This window comes from Pipistrellus kuhlii, unplaced genomic scaffold (genome assembly GCF_014108245.1).
Source record: "Pipistrellus kuhlii isolate mPipKuh1 unplaced genomic scaffold, mPipKuh1.p scaffold_m20_p_6, whole genome shotgun sequence".
In the NCBI taxonomy this organism is placed as follows: Eukaryota; Metazoa; Chordata; class Mammalia; order Chiroptera; family Vespertilionidae; genus Pipistrellus; species Pipistrellus kuhlii.
In genome coordinates, this window is record NW_023425562.1 from 29,214,726 (window position 1) to 29,231,951 (window position 17,226).

A 17,226-nucleotide genomic window follows, 5' to 3' on the forward strand; every position below is an offset into this window, starting at 1 on the left:
CAGCTCTGAATATCCTTATAGTTAATTATTTGCAACCACTCTTCATTATTTCCTTAAAATGAATTCGTAACACTAGATTGCTAAATCTAAATTTTTAACACCTTTAAAATATATTACCAAAGTGTACTCCAAATAAAAATTTTAACAATTTATATGTGAACTAACAGCTTTCACTAGCCCTTCATTTCCATTTAAGAAACATTTATCACTCATTAAATGCCAGAAATTGTTACAAGTATAGGGTACAAAAATAAATAAAGTAATACATTTATAGCCCATTTACTCCCATGATCAAATCCAAAGATAGAGGAATGGATGCATCTTCTCGATTAAAAACCAAACCTGTGGAATGAATTCATGCCATCAGGTGAAAAGCAGGCAGGAGATGACCCACTTTTCCCTCCCTGAGTCTATCTGAGCAAACATGAGAGATGATCTTGGATCCATGATGCATTTGGCTCCTCAGTGAGCCAAAGGAATTAAGAGAAAAGCAAAATATCACAATCCTCTTAATGCATCCTCGTAGCTTGAAATGGAGTTATTTTTAAATATCAGGTTGTTTGGAAAGGCGCTGTGGACCAAAGGAGAGAGAGCACTCAATGACATGTTATTAATTTCCCGCTCTTGACAATGTCGGGATGCGCTTGGGTTACAGGAACTCTCCCACAGTCAGGATGTGACATCAAGATTGCTTTTGTGCCATTTCTTAACTTCTCCTAGATCTCCACCCTCGTTACATTAAATGAGAACTCAGAGTGGCCTCAGGAGAACATCCCAAATGACAGCAGCAAGGACAGCGGTTCCAGGCCAGATGAAGACTCCGCCTACATATGGCATTTTCTTCCCATTGCTTATGAGGTTGGAGCAGGGACCTGCATCTCACCAGCTCTTCTCCATGGGGCTCACTTCTTAATGACTCATTTACCCCTGAGAGCCACTTATGCAAGAAGGGCTGCTTCTTTTAGAATCTAGTGCTCTGTCTCCCTGAGTCAGATAAGGCTTACTTAATATAGAAAGTGCACTATCCTTGCAGAGAGCACTTCCTGCCCTGCTGCAGGTGACTGCTAATATATGTATAAGCAAGTTTGAGTTGTTTCCTTTACTCCTTTCTCAAGATAATATTACAAAGTTTTAATACATTTCCTATCAAATAGCATAAGCTTTCCTTACGTTGGTATAACAATCACATCACTTCTTATACATTCTCAGATGATACAATTTAAAGTCGATTTTTAGAAGTTAGAGGATACATCAAAAACATGAAATGAAAACTAAGAGCATACCTGATAAAAGTTAGGCCAAAAAGTACTAATGGCCAGTTCTGCCCTGTTCCATGTGCGTGTCGGCTCTCCGGATATATTCCAGATCGGGTTCCCCAAAGGCCCATTGTTGACCTTCACGTAGACATTGAGTAACCCGGGAGCAGAGTTACTCTTGCTGGACACGAAATAGTGAAAATCAATGCAGTGGGTATCGTTTTCTTTGAGCTGCGGTAAAAGGAGGTGGGCTCTCTGCCCCTCGGGTCTGCCAGATGTGTTCACCAACATGAAAGAACCTGAGAAAAGAAAAATCAAAGGAGAGTCACAATCTGAAACACAGCTTTCTGGTCACTTCTGAAAAGCCACCATCATTGACATGGCTTGACCCTGAAATTCCGTACCTACCTAGGCTTTGAAGATCCCATCTCTCTCATACCTTTTCACCCCCAAAGTATTCTCAAGATCAATGAATGGAAAATTCCTTTGATGTCACTGAAATTAGTCTCCTAAGTAACAGAAATGTGCATCATTTGCAGACATGTTCTGGTCAATCTGGTAACCACTAAGCCACACGTAGTTATTTACATTAAAATTAATTAAAATTCCATAACATTCAAAGTTTAGTTCCTGAGTCACCCTCACCACACACACTTTAAGAACTCAATAGCCACATGTGGCTAGTTGCTTCCATATTGGGCAGCAGAAATATTGAACTTTTCCATAATCTCAGAAAGCTCTATTGAACAATACATTATATAATGGTACCACCACTTGGGAATCACATGCACTTTAAGATTCTCACATAACCTAGACTCTAGAGAAAGAGAACAGATGGGTCTGATGTGTGGAATCTTAGAGAACCTGACTGGCTTTTATAATGATCCTTGTAATCAATGTAATAAAATTCATGCAGTTCAGTCCCACCACCTCTCTCCAATTGCTATAACAATGGACTTCCTGATAGTGGGTGTTTTCATGACTGTGCATACTAAGGCCATCTTGAAGATGGTTGTTTTCAGAAGTCTTCATGAGCTTTTTTCTATCTTTGCATCCATGGCACTAAAGCACCCATGAAAATGTTTCCACATGGAGTCAAGCTTGCCAGATACCCTGGCATCAACTGTGCCATCTGGGCCTTCCCCAGGTTAAAGATCAACAGAAAAACAATCAACTAATTACAGGAATTTTATATATCACATAAAGACAGGTAAAAGCAAAATGTTCTAAAATGAAAGGGAATATAGGTCATTCTAAGTCTTCTTTAGCAGAGAGAAAAATATACGGAAACTCTGAAGAGAAACACCTAAACTTGGGAGTATAAAGATGAAGAGCTTGAACTCATGATTTCTACTGGGTGAAGAGACTATTGCCCTTGTGTATTCCTTTTTAATTTTGTAAAACATATTTTTATTGATTTCAGAGAGGAAGAGAGAAGAAGAAAGAGACAGAAATACCAATGATGAGAGAGAATTATCATTTGGCTGCTTCCTGCATGCCCCCAATGGAGACAGCCTGCAATTTGGGCACATGCCCCAACCTGGAACTGGACTGCAACCCCCGGTTCATAGGTCATGCTCAACCACTGAGCAACACCAGCCAAAGGTGTATTCCCTTTTAAATGCTCCTCTTGTGATGCACAATTTTCAAGGAGCTATGTATATGTACATTTTTGTGTACATAATATATGTTTTACTACATACCACACATATATACACGCACAATACTAGAAAAAGTGTGGGATTTCTATATTGTCTATGAGCTGTGACTTCCTAAACAGAAAAATGAGAAGACTACCTTTCCCAGAGAATTATGAGGACTAAATAAGAAAACAAATGTAGATTAATCCTTTACAAATTAAAGGATCAGTATTAGAAAATGTTTGCTTATGGCTGTTACCCTCCCAGTATCCCTAGAGGAGGTGAACTAGTGGTAATGCCATTTAAGATAGATAGGAATTATCTCATAGAGAAATTAAAAAGCACCTTACCCAGACTTTAGGATGAGTTAGTGGCAAAACCAGAACTTTGAGCCTCTGAGTTTCCAGCCCATTACTCATCCTGCCACACTCCAATAACCCTGTATTTCTCTGTGTGCTGCTTGAGCATATATGAGGCAAACAAACCCCTTCATAACAGTGAAGGAAAATTACAGACGCTATTTGAAAATGGAGCAGTTTTTCAAGAGATGAATGTTATGTACCTGTAAATGTGAAAGCTAAGCCACAAGGGAAGGGTTATCTATGGAACATATATTCCAGTAATAAGGAAAAACTGAAATGTGATTTAAGAAAGAGTTGGGGACAGAGAAAGGGAACAAGTGGCAAAAAAATGCCATTGAAATGATTTGGGCTAGCTATATACTACAGAAGGTAGAAATATCGTCAACATACAAAGGTTTGACCAACCCAGTAAGAAATCTAAAGCAGGCTCTTGTACGTTTCTGCTCTTGATAAAACTATACTTTTCTGCCCTTAGCAAAATATAAGAAATTTTATTTCATATTCGATCATCTGGGGCTCTGTTACCTGCAACGTAGCTACAATGTGTACTGAGGCATGACATGGCCTTGAGACCATCATCAAATCACCAAAACCTTTAGTGTTCCACACTACCAACATCATTTTCTGGAATGTTTCCGTCATTTAAACTTGGGCAGCCATGGGCGGCAAACATGACAACATGCAAAGGATGGCAAACTTCCACATTTCCCAAATGCCGTGAAGTCTCCTTTAGATGGCTTGGGTGAAGCTGAACCATACAAATTTCGTTTCACAGCTTGGCATAAACTTGGTAACTTCCTAACATTCTGTTCAGTAAGTGACCAGGGCTCTCTAAATTGCTGTGGTTTTTTTTTTAAGCTACACAGCCTTTCCTCCAAGACTTGAATATACTCCATCCCAGCACAAAGTGCTTTGTCAGCTTTCTGAGCTGTTGAAAGCATACAGAAATGTTCATGTTGATGCCAGGGTGACAGTCTATGTTACATACTCAAGTGATTCTAATTTTCATACTCCTCTCCACGCCCCCTTTTTTTGAGCCAGAATCCAGTCTGTTTGTCATAGGCATCTTCTGTATTACAGATGACATAGGATTAGCAAATAGGGGAGTGACATCCATGTAAGACCAAAGTATGTTTGGTTCATGTGTGAACTTTTTGTAGGATATTATAGTTTTAGAGACATCAGGGGCAGCTTTTCTCTTAAGTAGAAGGCTATGTGGTTGCTTTTGAGGAACAAAAAAAGTCCTGAGCAGTGCCTTTGCATAGTCTAAGAAGTGGCAAGAAGAAGACTAGTGGTTTCCAGAGCCATTCCTCTATCTCCTCTGCTAAGTTGTCTGGGAAACCATGAGAACGGATGAAGAAACTCTACTCCCTCCTGAGTGTAAAAAGGAAAGAACATGGGCTGATGAAGAGGAAAAACCCTGGATCCGATTTTTAAGTTGGCATACAAGGGTCTCTATTAGAAGGGAATGATTTCCAAGACTGGTTAGTGAGAAGGAGCCCTCGGATACAGGGCTAAGGATGGATTCAAAGGGATTCTGACTGCCAGAGTGAATGGGAGTCAATGGGCCAGTGTTTTGATTAGGGTTGTTACTATTTTTATTGGTTCTCTGGATACAAAACTGCATAGACTGTGAGTGATCTGTCTCAACCCCATTTTCCTCACTGGACCTATCACTACTACGTGTGATTTTATAAGCACACATGTATAGAAATGGTCCACACCGTCTTTTTCTTTCACTTGTTCTCATCCACAGAAAGCAATTCTGTCTGGGCTATCTCCATAGTCACAGGCAAGAGACCTCTCCTCCCATGGTCCAGAAACCAGGTGAGCATCACTCTGATGTCACACACACAGCCTTTTAGAGGAGGAGTCTCTCTTTACTGAGAACTTACCCCCTGGGACATTCCCCTGAGAGGCCTCCTTTTTCTTCCTCTGGAGTCTCTCAAGTGGTGTTTCTATGCAGCCCAGATAATTAATGATTAATGCATATAAAGGCACCTAGGACAATGCTTGCCATCTAGCATAAGCTCAAAATATGTTTGTGATTAGCACTATGATTATTTTGTTTCCTTATAGTTCCGCTGAAAGCATGACTTCTCTGAATTTTCTGCAATTCTTTAGTATTTAGCTCTATAGATTTCTACCTGTCCACATCAAAATCTTCCTGATCCTATCCTATTTCAGGTCAATGATAATTTTTAAATTTCCTTTCTTTATGAGAGAGGACCATTAGTATTACAAATGGCATTACAAAACTCAATGAAATTGAATATTGAACTCAGTCTTGCCCCTACATTTAAGCTTTGGGAAGGGGAAGCTTTATTTCTGTGTGACCATGAGAATTTACTTCATGGTTTCAAAGTATAAAAGGTGACATTTCAGCCAATACTGTGTTTCTGCCAGTGCTGTACTACTGTCTTATGGTGAGTTTAGAGAAGAAAATGTGAACATTTCTGTTTAGCAGAGTCTAGCAACCCAGAATCCTTGGGGAAGTTCACAATTGTGCATAGAGAATGGGAAGTGGGAAGAACGAGATGCCTTTTCATTGTTTGAATGTGTCACTTATATGATATTAAAGAAAAGTCAACTCACCAACCAGATGTTTAAAAAATTCAAAACATTTATATTCAATTGTAGACTAAGAGGGTGATTTTTCTTAAATATCCCTATATGGCTGAATGTTTAATTTTCACCTTCTACTTCAGTGTTTTGACTTGAGGAAATGAATTCTTAAGGAGTAATTGGGTCTCCCTTGGTAAGCATTTCCTTACCTCAACTTTTTTCCCCTACAAAAAAACACTCCAACTGGGCAAATGAAAGAAATCAGAATTCAAATTAGCACAGAAGTTCTGTTTGTGTTTAGATAACAAAACACTCTTAAATCCTAGTTTGGAAGTAGAGAATTTAACACTGCAGGCAAATAAAAAAAGCTCCACATAATGGAGTGGGCTTCAAAAGGAACAGTCTTTCCATGCAGACTTTGAAGGTCCGTTAAGAATAATTATTTTCATGTTTTTGAAAAGAAAACACTGTTATGAGAACATGCAGTGTTTGCATTCTTGAGTCTTTGGGTAAATTAAATTTAGCTTAATCATATCCACTGGCAAATGCTTTTGATAAGGCTATCTTCCATCATTGTTTACTACAGCAGCAATAACTACGTATAATTAGCTATTCCCTTCTACACCATCATTAAAATTTGCATTGGTATGGTAGAGGCTCTAGATTTTTAAAGGCTGAGGAAAACTGGCTGAATCATCTTGCTATATTTGAGAAACTTTGTGCACACAACAAAAAAGGGAGCATTTTCAGTCATCCATTAGGAAGGTGATAGGTGTTATCAAATACTTTGGCTGACAGAGAAGAAGCATTTATAAACTTGAAAGCCATTATAAAATTCACTTTTTAAGCCTCTTAGTTTTAATAAAAGTGCACAGATCCTTAGTCTTTCATTCCCTTTGGCTGTTTCATCTTCATTTTTTCCCCTCAATGACCATGGCTTCACATTTATGAACTTAAGGTCCAAAAGCCATAAAAAGTTTACAAGTCCCATTTGTGTTAGCACATATCCTGACTCTAGTTTATACATGGCTTGTGGGCTTCCTCGCACCTACTTAGATACTCCGCTTATAACAATGACGGTATCTAGAGCAGTGCTGCTCAAACAATCTATGATAAAGGAGCAGTTTTAAAATTAATAATGCATTTCAGACCAAGTTTATGTAAAGCATAATAAATATGGATTTTTTTAGAAAAATAAAATAAAAAGACATGCAACATGCAAGCACAAGTTTGTTATTAAATAAGCATAAGATTAATCTGCTAAATTCCTCTAAAAATTTCTAAAGACTTTCTCTCAATTTCTGTACTGCCCATGGACCAGGAACAATGTGCGGTCCAGCTCTCATCTCAAGAGCACGCTCAGGGGCACAGCCTTGAAGTTATAGGGGTATGGCACTCTTGGTACCCAATCTATGTATTTTTCTCAACAGTGGAAGAAGAACACTGATATATGCTAATTGAAAAAAAAATGAATGAAAAAATTTTTCTCTAGTTTATTAACCCAGTGATAATGGTTATAAAGTCAAGCAAGCTCCTTGCCTATGATGAGAAGTGGTGGAGATGAAGTGTCGGAAGCAAAGCAGGTAGACACACAGGGAAGAGGCAATCACAGTCTTGGTAAGTGTAAAGACTGCACTGAGACTCGATTCAGGAAAGAACTGGCTTCTAGGCAAGGAGCAAAGGAAGAGAGCTCAGTGGGCCAGGGCACCGGGATCACAGCATTAGTGGCTGGTCTTAAGGAAAAGGGGAAAATGCAACAAAGTAAAGTATGCCACCCAGTGCCTAGGCGAGGTGCTCCATAAGCTCCATCTCGTTAATTCTCCCCAACAAGAATGACGTGAGGAAGCACAGAGAATAATTACCTCACCAAAGGGTCCCCATGTCTGATAGGGAAATGGGAATTTAATTTTTTTACATTTAACTCCAAAGGCAATGCTCTACAACCAATTATATTTCAAACATTCTATTACTCATAATACAAAATATATTGCATATTGCAACCCAATATACATGTGTGATGCTACGTGTGCATACATAACACTTATACACATAGATACATATTCAGACAAAAATTTTTATGAAAAAAAATGTGTCATGCCCTAACTGGTTTGGCTCAGTGGATAGAGTGTAGGCCTGCAGACTGAAAGGTCCCAGGTTAGATTCAGGTCAAGGACATATACCTTGGTTGCAGGCACATCCCCAATAGGAGGCGTGCAAGAGGCAGCTGATTGATGTTTCTCTCTCATCAATGTTTCTAGCTCTCTATCCCTCTTCCTTCCTCTCTGTAAAAAAAAATAAAATATATTTTAAAAAATGTGTCACTATGTTTCTTACCATGTGCCTGAGTATTATATTCACATCTCCTATTCTACTATATTTCATTTTGCAACATAAATAAGTAAATAAATGCTGGGTGCAACCCACAATTGATTTCACAGCCCAGGAGTGCTTTAAGGCCAGGCTGCAACTCCTCCCCAGCAACCAAAACCAACAACATCTAAAGTGGGCTCTGCCTCCTTAGTAAGAAGGCTTTTCATTTTTAATTTGCAATTTCAAATTGATCTCATCCTTCAGCTATCAAGATGTCATGTGACATCCCTCCTCCTGCTCCCTCAGCCAGTACTAACAATGGTCCTAAAAAATATGTATTTTCTGATGTGAAACAGGGAAGATGAAACCTGTGGAGAAATAAATGAACTCTGGGAGCAAAGCTCAAAGGGAACAAAGCCTCTGCAGGGAGCAGCCACTATCACTTTAAAAATACTTATTAGCACCCACTGCAGCCTGAGGAGAGACTGTCCCCGCAGCCACACTATGTTCTGTAGACCAGATGTCACGCAATCTTCTGAAGCTACTGCCTCTCCTATGCCCTTTCAAAGATTTCACCCTCGTACAGATACGTACTTTGCAACTACTAGAGAAGAAAACTCTAATAAAAAAAAATTCCCTTCACCCAAATGTCCTATCCTCCCTTTTTATTTTACCCTCCATCTTCTTGCCTTTTTTGTCCTTTCTCAACAATTCCTGGGCAAGACCATTTGTTTTTTGCACCAATTTTTGCCATGTTCCTAATATCCTCATGGAACTACAGGAGGAGAGCAAAGAATTAACACCACATCACCAGGAAGCCCAAGTGAGACTCTCTATGCAACTGCACGGCCTCTTCCCTCTTAGAGTCCAGTTGGTGCTCTCACTGGGAGAGCACTGATGGGCTCATCAGATGAGGACTTCTTACAAGTCATACTAGTTGGTACGCGCGCGCTCTGTTCCCCCTGAGGGCATTCCACATCCATCTAAGTGCTATACAAGTAATAATAGACATAATTCATATGCCTAAATGTTCATAAAACACTCGCATTAAGACATTCATATTAAATAGCCATTGTCAATTTAGTGATTCACATAACTGAATGGGTATTGTTAATTATTCATAAATACTGAGCTGAACCAACAGATTCATTCATCTTAAGTAGTCATGTTTAGCCATGACAGGGCTCATCTGAGTGCCCATATGTGCTGGGTATTTTGAGAACCACAAACTGTAAAACTTGGATCAATTCCTCCAGCAAGAACCTCACAGATTAGATGTATATCATACATTATTCTGTATTCAGAATAGTTAGAAAAAAGAACAATCTCAAATTAGCAAATCAGACCCATTAAATTTAGTAACGTATATATATATATATATATATATATATATATATATATATAACTACAAGCTGGAGTCCCTGCCAATTTTGTGAATTTAGAACTATCAACTAACAACTCTTAAAAAAGAAAAAAAAAAAGAAAAAAGAGTTTCCTGACACAGGTATTATATGAGACAAAGATGGGATGAAAAGGCTCATTGAAAATGGAAGAAACCCCCAGGGGGTTTTCTCCATTGAGAAAAGTAATGTGTTCTCTTCTCATAAGAAAAGTAAAGCTTTAATGAAAACTGACTATATTATATTGTGTCATCTAGAGAAACTGCTTCAGTGACTTAGCTGGAAAATACTGTCCGTTCTATGATTCTTCATTAAAAAAACAAACAACAACAACAACAACAACAAAAAAAAAACAAAAAGAAACAGAGAAGAGCAAACACAACCTTTTAACTATCTGATGACACTAATGAGTATATCCAGCATGGAGAAGTGACAGGTAGACTGTTTAGAAAGTTCTTAAGATATTGACTCATTTCCCCTGTCAGGCTTTTTATTGCTTGACATCTTTAGAAACTAGTTTGTTTTTGTTCCAAATATCAGAATGACACAAGTCATCACAATATAGGTTTCTACTCCCCCTTCCCCTAAATTATTGTCAATTGAGAAATGATTTCTTTTTCACATATATAACAGGTGATAGTCCATCAGCTACACTATGTCTTTCTTTAAGAAAAAAAAAAATGAAGCAACTAGTTTCTATATAAATAAAAAACAAACAAATATTTTAATAGTGCATCATTTACATTTTCAGCTTAGCAAAAGCATAATAGTGGTGCTTTGTCACACACAAAAACATAGTTCTCCAGAAAACTCCAAGGGTTTGTTAACAACCCTGTTTGAGCTCCCCATCTTCTTGAAGAGGAAACCAAAAATCTTGCTTAAGATGTTTCATCAGCCTGGCTGGGGTCAGAGGCCAGAGCCACACAGAGATTGCACTGCTGGGTCAAAATGCAGAAAGACTGAATTATCAAAAGTTAAAAAGGTTATTTTCTTAATTTCTCTTTTTAATAATTATCTACAATAATAAAAGCATAATATGCGAATTAGACCAGACAACCTTCCTGACCAAGCCCAGCAGCAGGGGCTGCAGTGGCGGGCAGGAGCAGAGGCAGAGGAAGCTGCCACAGAGGAGGAGGCCAAGCCCTTGCACAAAGTTTGTGCACAGGCCTCTAGATGACATAAAAACTCAACTAATCTGATTATTAATTTGTATCCTACTGACTGTTGTGGCTAGGACTTCCAATTCTATGTTGAACAGAAATGGTGAAAGTGAATACCCTTGTCTTGTTCCTGATCTTAATGAAAACATGTTTAGCTTTTTACCATTGAGTATGATGTACATAGGCTTATTATGTTGAGGTATCTTCCCTCTAATTTCACTTTGCTGAGAGTTCTTATCATGAATGGGTGCTTAGCAATATTTTTTGGATATGTGTCCTTGGGCAAAGGAAAAAAAGAAAAGATAAACAAATGGAACTCCATCAACCTAAAAAGATTTTTTATAACAAAGAAAACCATTAACAAAACAAAAAGACAATCTCTTGATTGACTGGTGGTATGGTCAATTTGCATCTTTCTCTTTTATTAGTGTAGATTTGCTATGAACCACTTTCTATTAAACACTGCATATCTTGTCTTTCATTTGACCCCCTCAATAACCCACTGAGAAAGTATTATCATCATTTCATAGAAGAGTTAAAAATATTCCCCAAAGTCACATAGAAAACTAAGATTTAAATCCAGTCAGTCTCATTTGAGGGTTAATATTTTAACCCAACACATAATCAGGATTTTATAGCATATCACAAAGGCATGTAACCATATATTTGTGTCATATGCTCTCTAACAAATTAAAAGAGAGGAACAAAAAATGCACTAGAAGCTGTTAGGGTCATCTTCAGCTTTGAATTACAACTCTTAAAAAATGACATTATTCTCAAGTCCCATGAGCCATTCTCTTACTTAAAAGTAAAAATGAAAAGCCACCATGCTTAGGCCACAGTGTGGAGCTGAAAGAAGTTTTATTGTTTATTTCTTTAGTAAACAAAATAGTTAGTGACAAAGTACAAGATAAAGAGATACGAATACATCTATTTCTTTCACAACTACCAAGGTTCACGGAGAAAGATGAATTTAAAATGAGCCATTTAATATCGTATAAACAATTAGATCAACCTCTGGATCTTTCAGAAGCCCAGAGGATACTGTTTATTCCTGTTGTTTCCTAATGCAATAAGATGACATAAAAACACTCATGTGGCTTTTCTTAAAAAATGTGATTTAAGGTCAAATTATTCAAAACAGATGTCCTATTTCCTTGGCTTACACAACCCTCGGGAAGACAAACATTATCTGATAAGTACTGATGTAGCTGGGGGTCAGAAACATTTGTGATGAATTACAGAAGTAGTCAATGATGCTAAGTACACTACGTTTTCTTCCTCAAAAAAAAAAAAAAAAAAAAAAAAGAGTGCTCCATTCACATGTTTAGTCAAGAGTCACCACAAGAATCATTCCAAACATTTATTACTGTACAATTAACACATTCATGACTGCTAGTAGTGAAAGGGGATGAAATGTAGAAAAGAAAAATATTGATTATTACAGATTTTTCTTTAAATCAAGACTACTTTCCCTTTAATTAACCAATAGTCAGGTGACTAATTTATTCAAGGCATTGCTCTTAATCCACATAGAGAAACAGATAAAAACACATTGAATAGGATTACCAAGCAACATAAATTATAAATGCACAATCATACAGTTTTTATATTAACTCTTACATATTAGGAACAGTAGAGCAATCTAGAGCAGTGATATTAAAGAAGCAAGGAAAGATAAACGGGACTCTTCAAGTTACAATCAAATACATTTTTGTCAGGCTGGTGTTCTATATGATTCTTAGCTCACATGAAGCAGAAGAACAGTGATTTCATATTATTCTGACAATTGAGTTTTACCTGACAAAAAAGCAAAATAGTAAATTTTGTACTCCTGAATTCCCAACTTTGTGTGTTACTTGGCATATGGCAGGTTGTGGACTGAACTACCTGAATGTGTTACAAACAAGAAATGGCAATGTATATATTTTTAAATCACTGTATATATCTTACTGGTCGGGGTATTTTTTCATTCATTTTTGCTCTTTATCATTTACACTAGAGGCCCAATGCACAAAGTTCATGCAAGAGTAGGCCTTTGCAGCTCCAGCTGCCTGGGCCCTCACAGCCCAGGCTTCATTCAGAAGGTAGTCTGGGAAGGTTATCCATGAAGTCATTCAGTTCCGCCTTTAGGTCAATTTGCATATTACATTTTTATTATTATAGATAATAAAACCCTAGGAAAAAAAGAGCAAACTCTGTATTTTGCAAGTATCTCCATAATGCATTCCAATGTTTTTTAAAAATATATTTTATTGATTTTCAACAGAGAGGAAGGGAGAGGAATAGAGAGCTAGAAACGTCGATGAGAGAGAAACATCGACCAGCTGCCTCCTGCACACCGCCCATCAGGGATGTGCCCACAACCAAAGTATATGCCCTTGACCGGAATCGAACCTGGGACCCTTCAGTCAGCAGACCAACACCCTATCCACTGAGCCAAACCGGTTTCAGCTGCATTCCAAATTTTAATCCTATCTTCTTTTACTCTTTAAATCTATAAACATGTATGGAGTAACTACTGTGTGCCAGGGACTGCTTTAGGCACCACTAATTCAAAGCTGAGTAAGACTCAATCCCCATTCTTAATTCTAGAGGGGGAGGCCAATAGTTATAATGGAATGGTATAAGCAGCGATAAAGCTATTCCAACAGTCATTTAGGGCATGGAGAAAGGAGCACTAAAGCTAGTTTGGGAAGGTGGGTGTTAGTGATGGCTCTTTAGAGGAAGTGATCTCTAAGCTGAGTCTCTCAGAATGAGCAGTTAGCCAGGCTAGCAGTGGGAGGAAATGGATTAGTGGTTCAGCATTTACTCATCCAGCAAGTATTTATGAGGCTCCATGTAAGTAAAAGACACTAATACTGAGCATGAGGAAGACAAGCCCATGGCACTTCAAGTCTAACAGGGAAGGCACCATATAATCAAAGACTTAGAATATGAAGTTGTAAGTATACTAGAGGGCCAGTGCATGAATTGGTGCATGGGTGAGGGCAGCAGGCCCACCCTGATGGGGGCCCATCTGGCCCCTCCCCCAATTTGGGGAGGCAATCAGGGGCGTTATAGTCTTCATGATGACTTTCATTTACTGCCAGCAGGGCAGAGTATGCTCAGCAAAGCAGAGGGGTACCTGATAGAGTTCAAAACGAGTATCATCTAAAAGAGATTAGGTAATTCCTGCTACTAAAGGAGGTCCAATGCCAGCCACCTTAAACATTCAGCTCTCCAGACAACTACATACTAAGGACACCCATACTGTGTTGTAATTTGAACTTCAGTTTCACTTTTAATTTCAAAATATTCACTTTCATGATGACATGGCAAAGATGAACTTTCGCATGGCTCAATCTCTAGTCTTTGGGAAGACACTGGATGCTTTGCTTTTAGACTATTCCTGATGCTAATTCTAGTGAGAAGCTTATAGAACAGCCACACATAGTCAGACACCAGATGAGCTGACTTTCATGTCCTCATAAGTCCTCCAGCTGCTCATGAGTCATTCCAATTCTTGGTCTTATCCAAGCAAACAACCTCACAAAGGTTTCTAGAGAGTTTTCTACTGAAAATTAATTTCCCTGAATAGAATGTGGAGTACTAACTAGTTCCCTTATGCTTTGGATGGCTCTGGACAAAAGATTCAAAATAAAAGGATATTGTCACTTTTAGATTGCTGTAAGTCATATGGTCCCAAGAGGTACTGATAAAAGCTCCATTACTGATACCAAAAGGCTAGATGTTGTTAAAATCTGGCACTCAAAAGGGAGTCCTAGGCACAGAGTAAAAAGTCTTTATACAAAGCAATGTAATTCCCACCTTCAAATTAAAGAATGCCAGACAGGGTGACTACTTTATCCTTTAAGAAGATAAAGTCATAGTCCAATCTTAAACTGGATTTAGGACACATATAACTTCTATTATAAAAAAATGTCAAGAAATACCATTTGCTTCTTCCTTCATAACCTTCAAGTGGAAAGGTTTTGTTGAAAGACCTTATTTCTTTTGAAGCAGGTAGGTTCTGGGGTAATCTGCTAACTACTAACATATAAAATGTTAATATTTTGTTGACAAATGCAGAGAACATCTTTACACTATACAGAATGTTATAGAATGACACCTATCATTCAACACTGGTATAATAAAAAGAATAGGTCTAGTCTCTGTCCAGGGTTCCTGGCACAGAGCTTCAAAATCCCTTAGAATTTCCTGAATGACAGGTGTTTATTTGTGATGTTCATGCCTTAACTCAGGGAGGGACCCCTAAATAGCTTCTGGATGGAGCCTAGCCTGACCACAAAAAAAGACAAACCACCTAATTAAAGGATTGACATTTTTAGAAATGTTGACAACTGAATTCAATCTCACAGCCAATGAAGTAATTGATCGTTCTTATGTAACAAAACCTCAATTGAAAGTATGGGTGCCAAAGCTCAGTGGGGCTTCCCAGTTGGTGTCCACAGAATGTGCTAGGAAGTGGCATGGCCGATATTATGAGGAGAGGGTATGGAAGCTCTGTGTGCCCTGCCACCTTTCCCCAAACCTTCCCTAGCACTTCTCCTATTTGACTGTTCCTGAGTTGTATCCTTTATAATAAAAATAGTTGCAAGAACAGTGTTTTTTTTGTTGTTGTTATTTGTTTTTTGTTTTGTTTTTGTTGTTGTTCTATAAGTAATTCCAGTCAATTACTAAGCCTGAAGTAAGGTCATGGGAATCCTCAAATTTCTAGCCAAGTTGAGCAGAAATGTGGATGACTCGGAAACCCTATTTGCAGCTGGGATCTGAAGTAAAGGCAGTCTTTTTGGGGAGCTCGTTCTTTAACTCCTGGAATCTGATGTTAACCATGGTTAGTTAGTTTCAGAATCAAAGGATTTTGTCCCTAATCTGTGGGGTCTTTGCTGACCCTGGGAAGTCAGAGCCACTCTGAACCAAACTTGAGGACACCCAGCTGGTGTTAGAGAGTTGTTAGAATGTAATTAGCAGACCCTCCCTTCCAAGCTTATATTTTCTGGAACCATTCACTCTTCCCATGTGACACTACAAACCACTGCAGTCCTCCCCCACACATTCAGCTCACACATGCTACAAGATTTTGCACATCACATTCTGGAACTTTCTCCGTGTTTTACATGAGACAAACTCCTTCAAAACTCACCTAAAGGGCCATACATATATTTACATTTCATACAGATCGAAAAGGTATGTATGCTTGAGATGCATGAACCAAGAAAAAAAGGTGCACTTTTTGTACAGTATTCTGTTTTCCCAACCCAACCTCAGCTTCTGGTAATCCTCCTTCAAATGTTATGTTCCACCAACAAAAATCATTTGTCATTGCCTAACACACTGCACCTCCAAGGTCCTGTACAACTTGTTCCTTCCTATCATCTCTACCCCAATCCTCTGGAGAACTCCTCCTCTTGTCTCACTGCACCCTCTGGATGATCTCTGGATGTCTTCTGATTCATCTGCCCTCCCCAGCTGGTGCCACACAGTCCGCTCCATAGCCCCCACTAGCACGTACCACTCACCCTGCTTGTCTGTATGCTTCTGAGGCAGAGCACTCTCTCACCATCCATATCTATCCCATTGGCCACAGTGCCAAGAATATAGTACATGTGGAGTAATCATGGGATGAATGACATCTGAGTCTCTCAGCTTATTCCCGAGAAGGGAGTAGTGCTAAAAGCATAACTGGCTGAAAGCCACAGCACTCTGTTCCAGGTCCAGTTTGCCACAAAATTATCATACAACTCTGAACAAATATGGGTATGGATATTAGGCAATTAATAATCTGAAGTCTCCCTTAGTTGTGTATATATAGATACATGCAATTAGTAAAGAAGAAAGCAAATAATTAGGGCATAAGTAAATCAAGAGTTAGAAATAATTTCTATTACATATCTGTGAGATTTTAACTAAATGGTTTCCTAGATCCATAGTCATGAAATGTTACCAGTGGTAGGAAAACCAAAATGTCAAAATGTTAAGCCATAGAGAGCATGCAATAAATATTTTCAGTAGAACATGCTCAAAGAAATGAAAATTCCTAAAAAGGCCACCAGTTTAATAATTGCCACTTACCAGCCATTTTAGGAAGAAAAGATAATTTCTTACCTTGGGAAGTTTAAAAATCTAAAAAAATGTTAAACCTCATCATACATCTACTCACATGAAACTACTTTAAACACACACTTTATATTAAATTTTTACACTTAAAAAAAAGACAAGCACTTAAGTAAAAGGGGGTAAAATTCTGATTACTAATGCTATTGACAAACTTTTCCCCATTGCAAACCAAATACCAGAAAGATAAATACAGTTGTCGAAAGCTGAACAGAGTTTTCATAGAAATTTCCCTGAGCAAGTACCTAGGTGCATGTTTCATTTTTTTCTGGCCAGTTTCTGCTTTCGTGACTTTTGATAACCTAATGTACTTAGAGAAGTTGTAGGTCCTGCCTCCCTAATCCCCAGGCAATTTACCCAGACCAGCTGTACACCATGGCCTGTGCCTGGGCATATCATGATTCTCTATTTAATGA

The 17,226-nt window shown here is 38.3% G+C and overlaps 1 protein-coding gene across 12 annotated transcripts in view; it reads right to left on the bottom strand.

The window, feature by feature from the left end:
* The window catches only part of PTPRM (protein tyrosine phosphatase receptor type M), a 608,093-nt gene that overhangs the window by 375,433 nt on the left and 215,434 nt on the right, over positions 1-17,226 (bottom strand). For all 12 annotated transcript variants that reach the window (XM_045574745.1, XM_036417770.2, XM_036417769.2 and 9 more), the window contains exon 3: positions 1,284-1,555. In XM_045574745.1, coding sequence (XP_045430701.1) covers positions 1,284-1,555 — 272 coding nt within the window. The remainder of the gene's footprint in view (positions 1-1,283; positions 1,556-17,226) is intronic.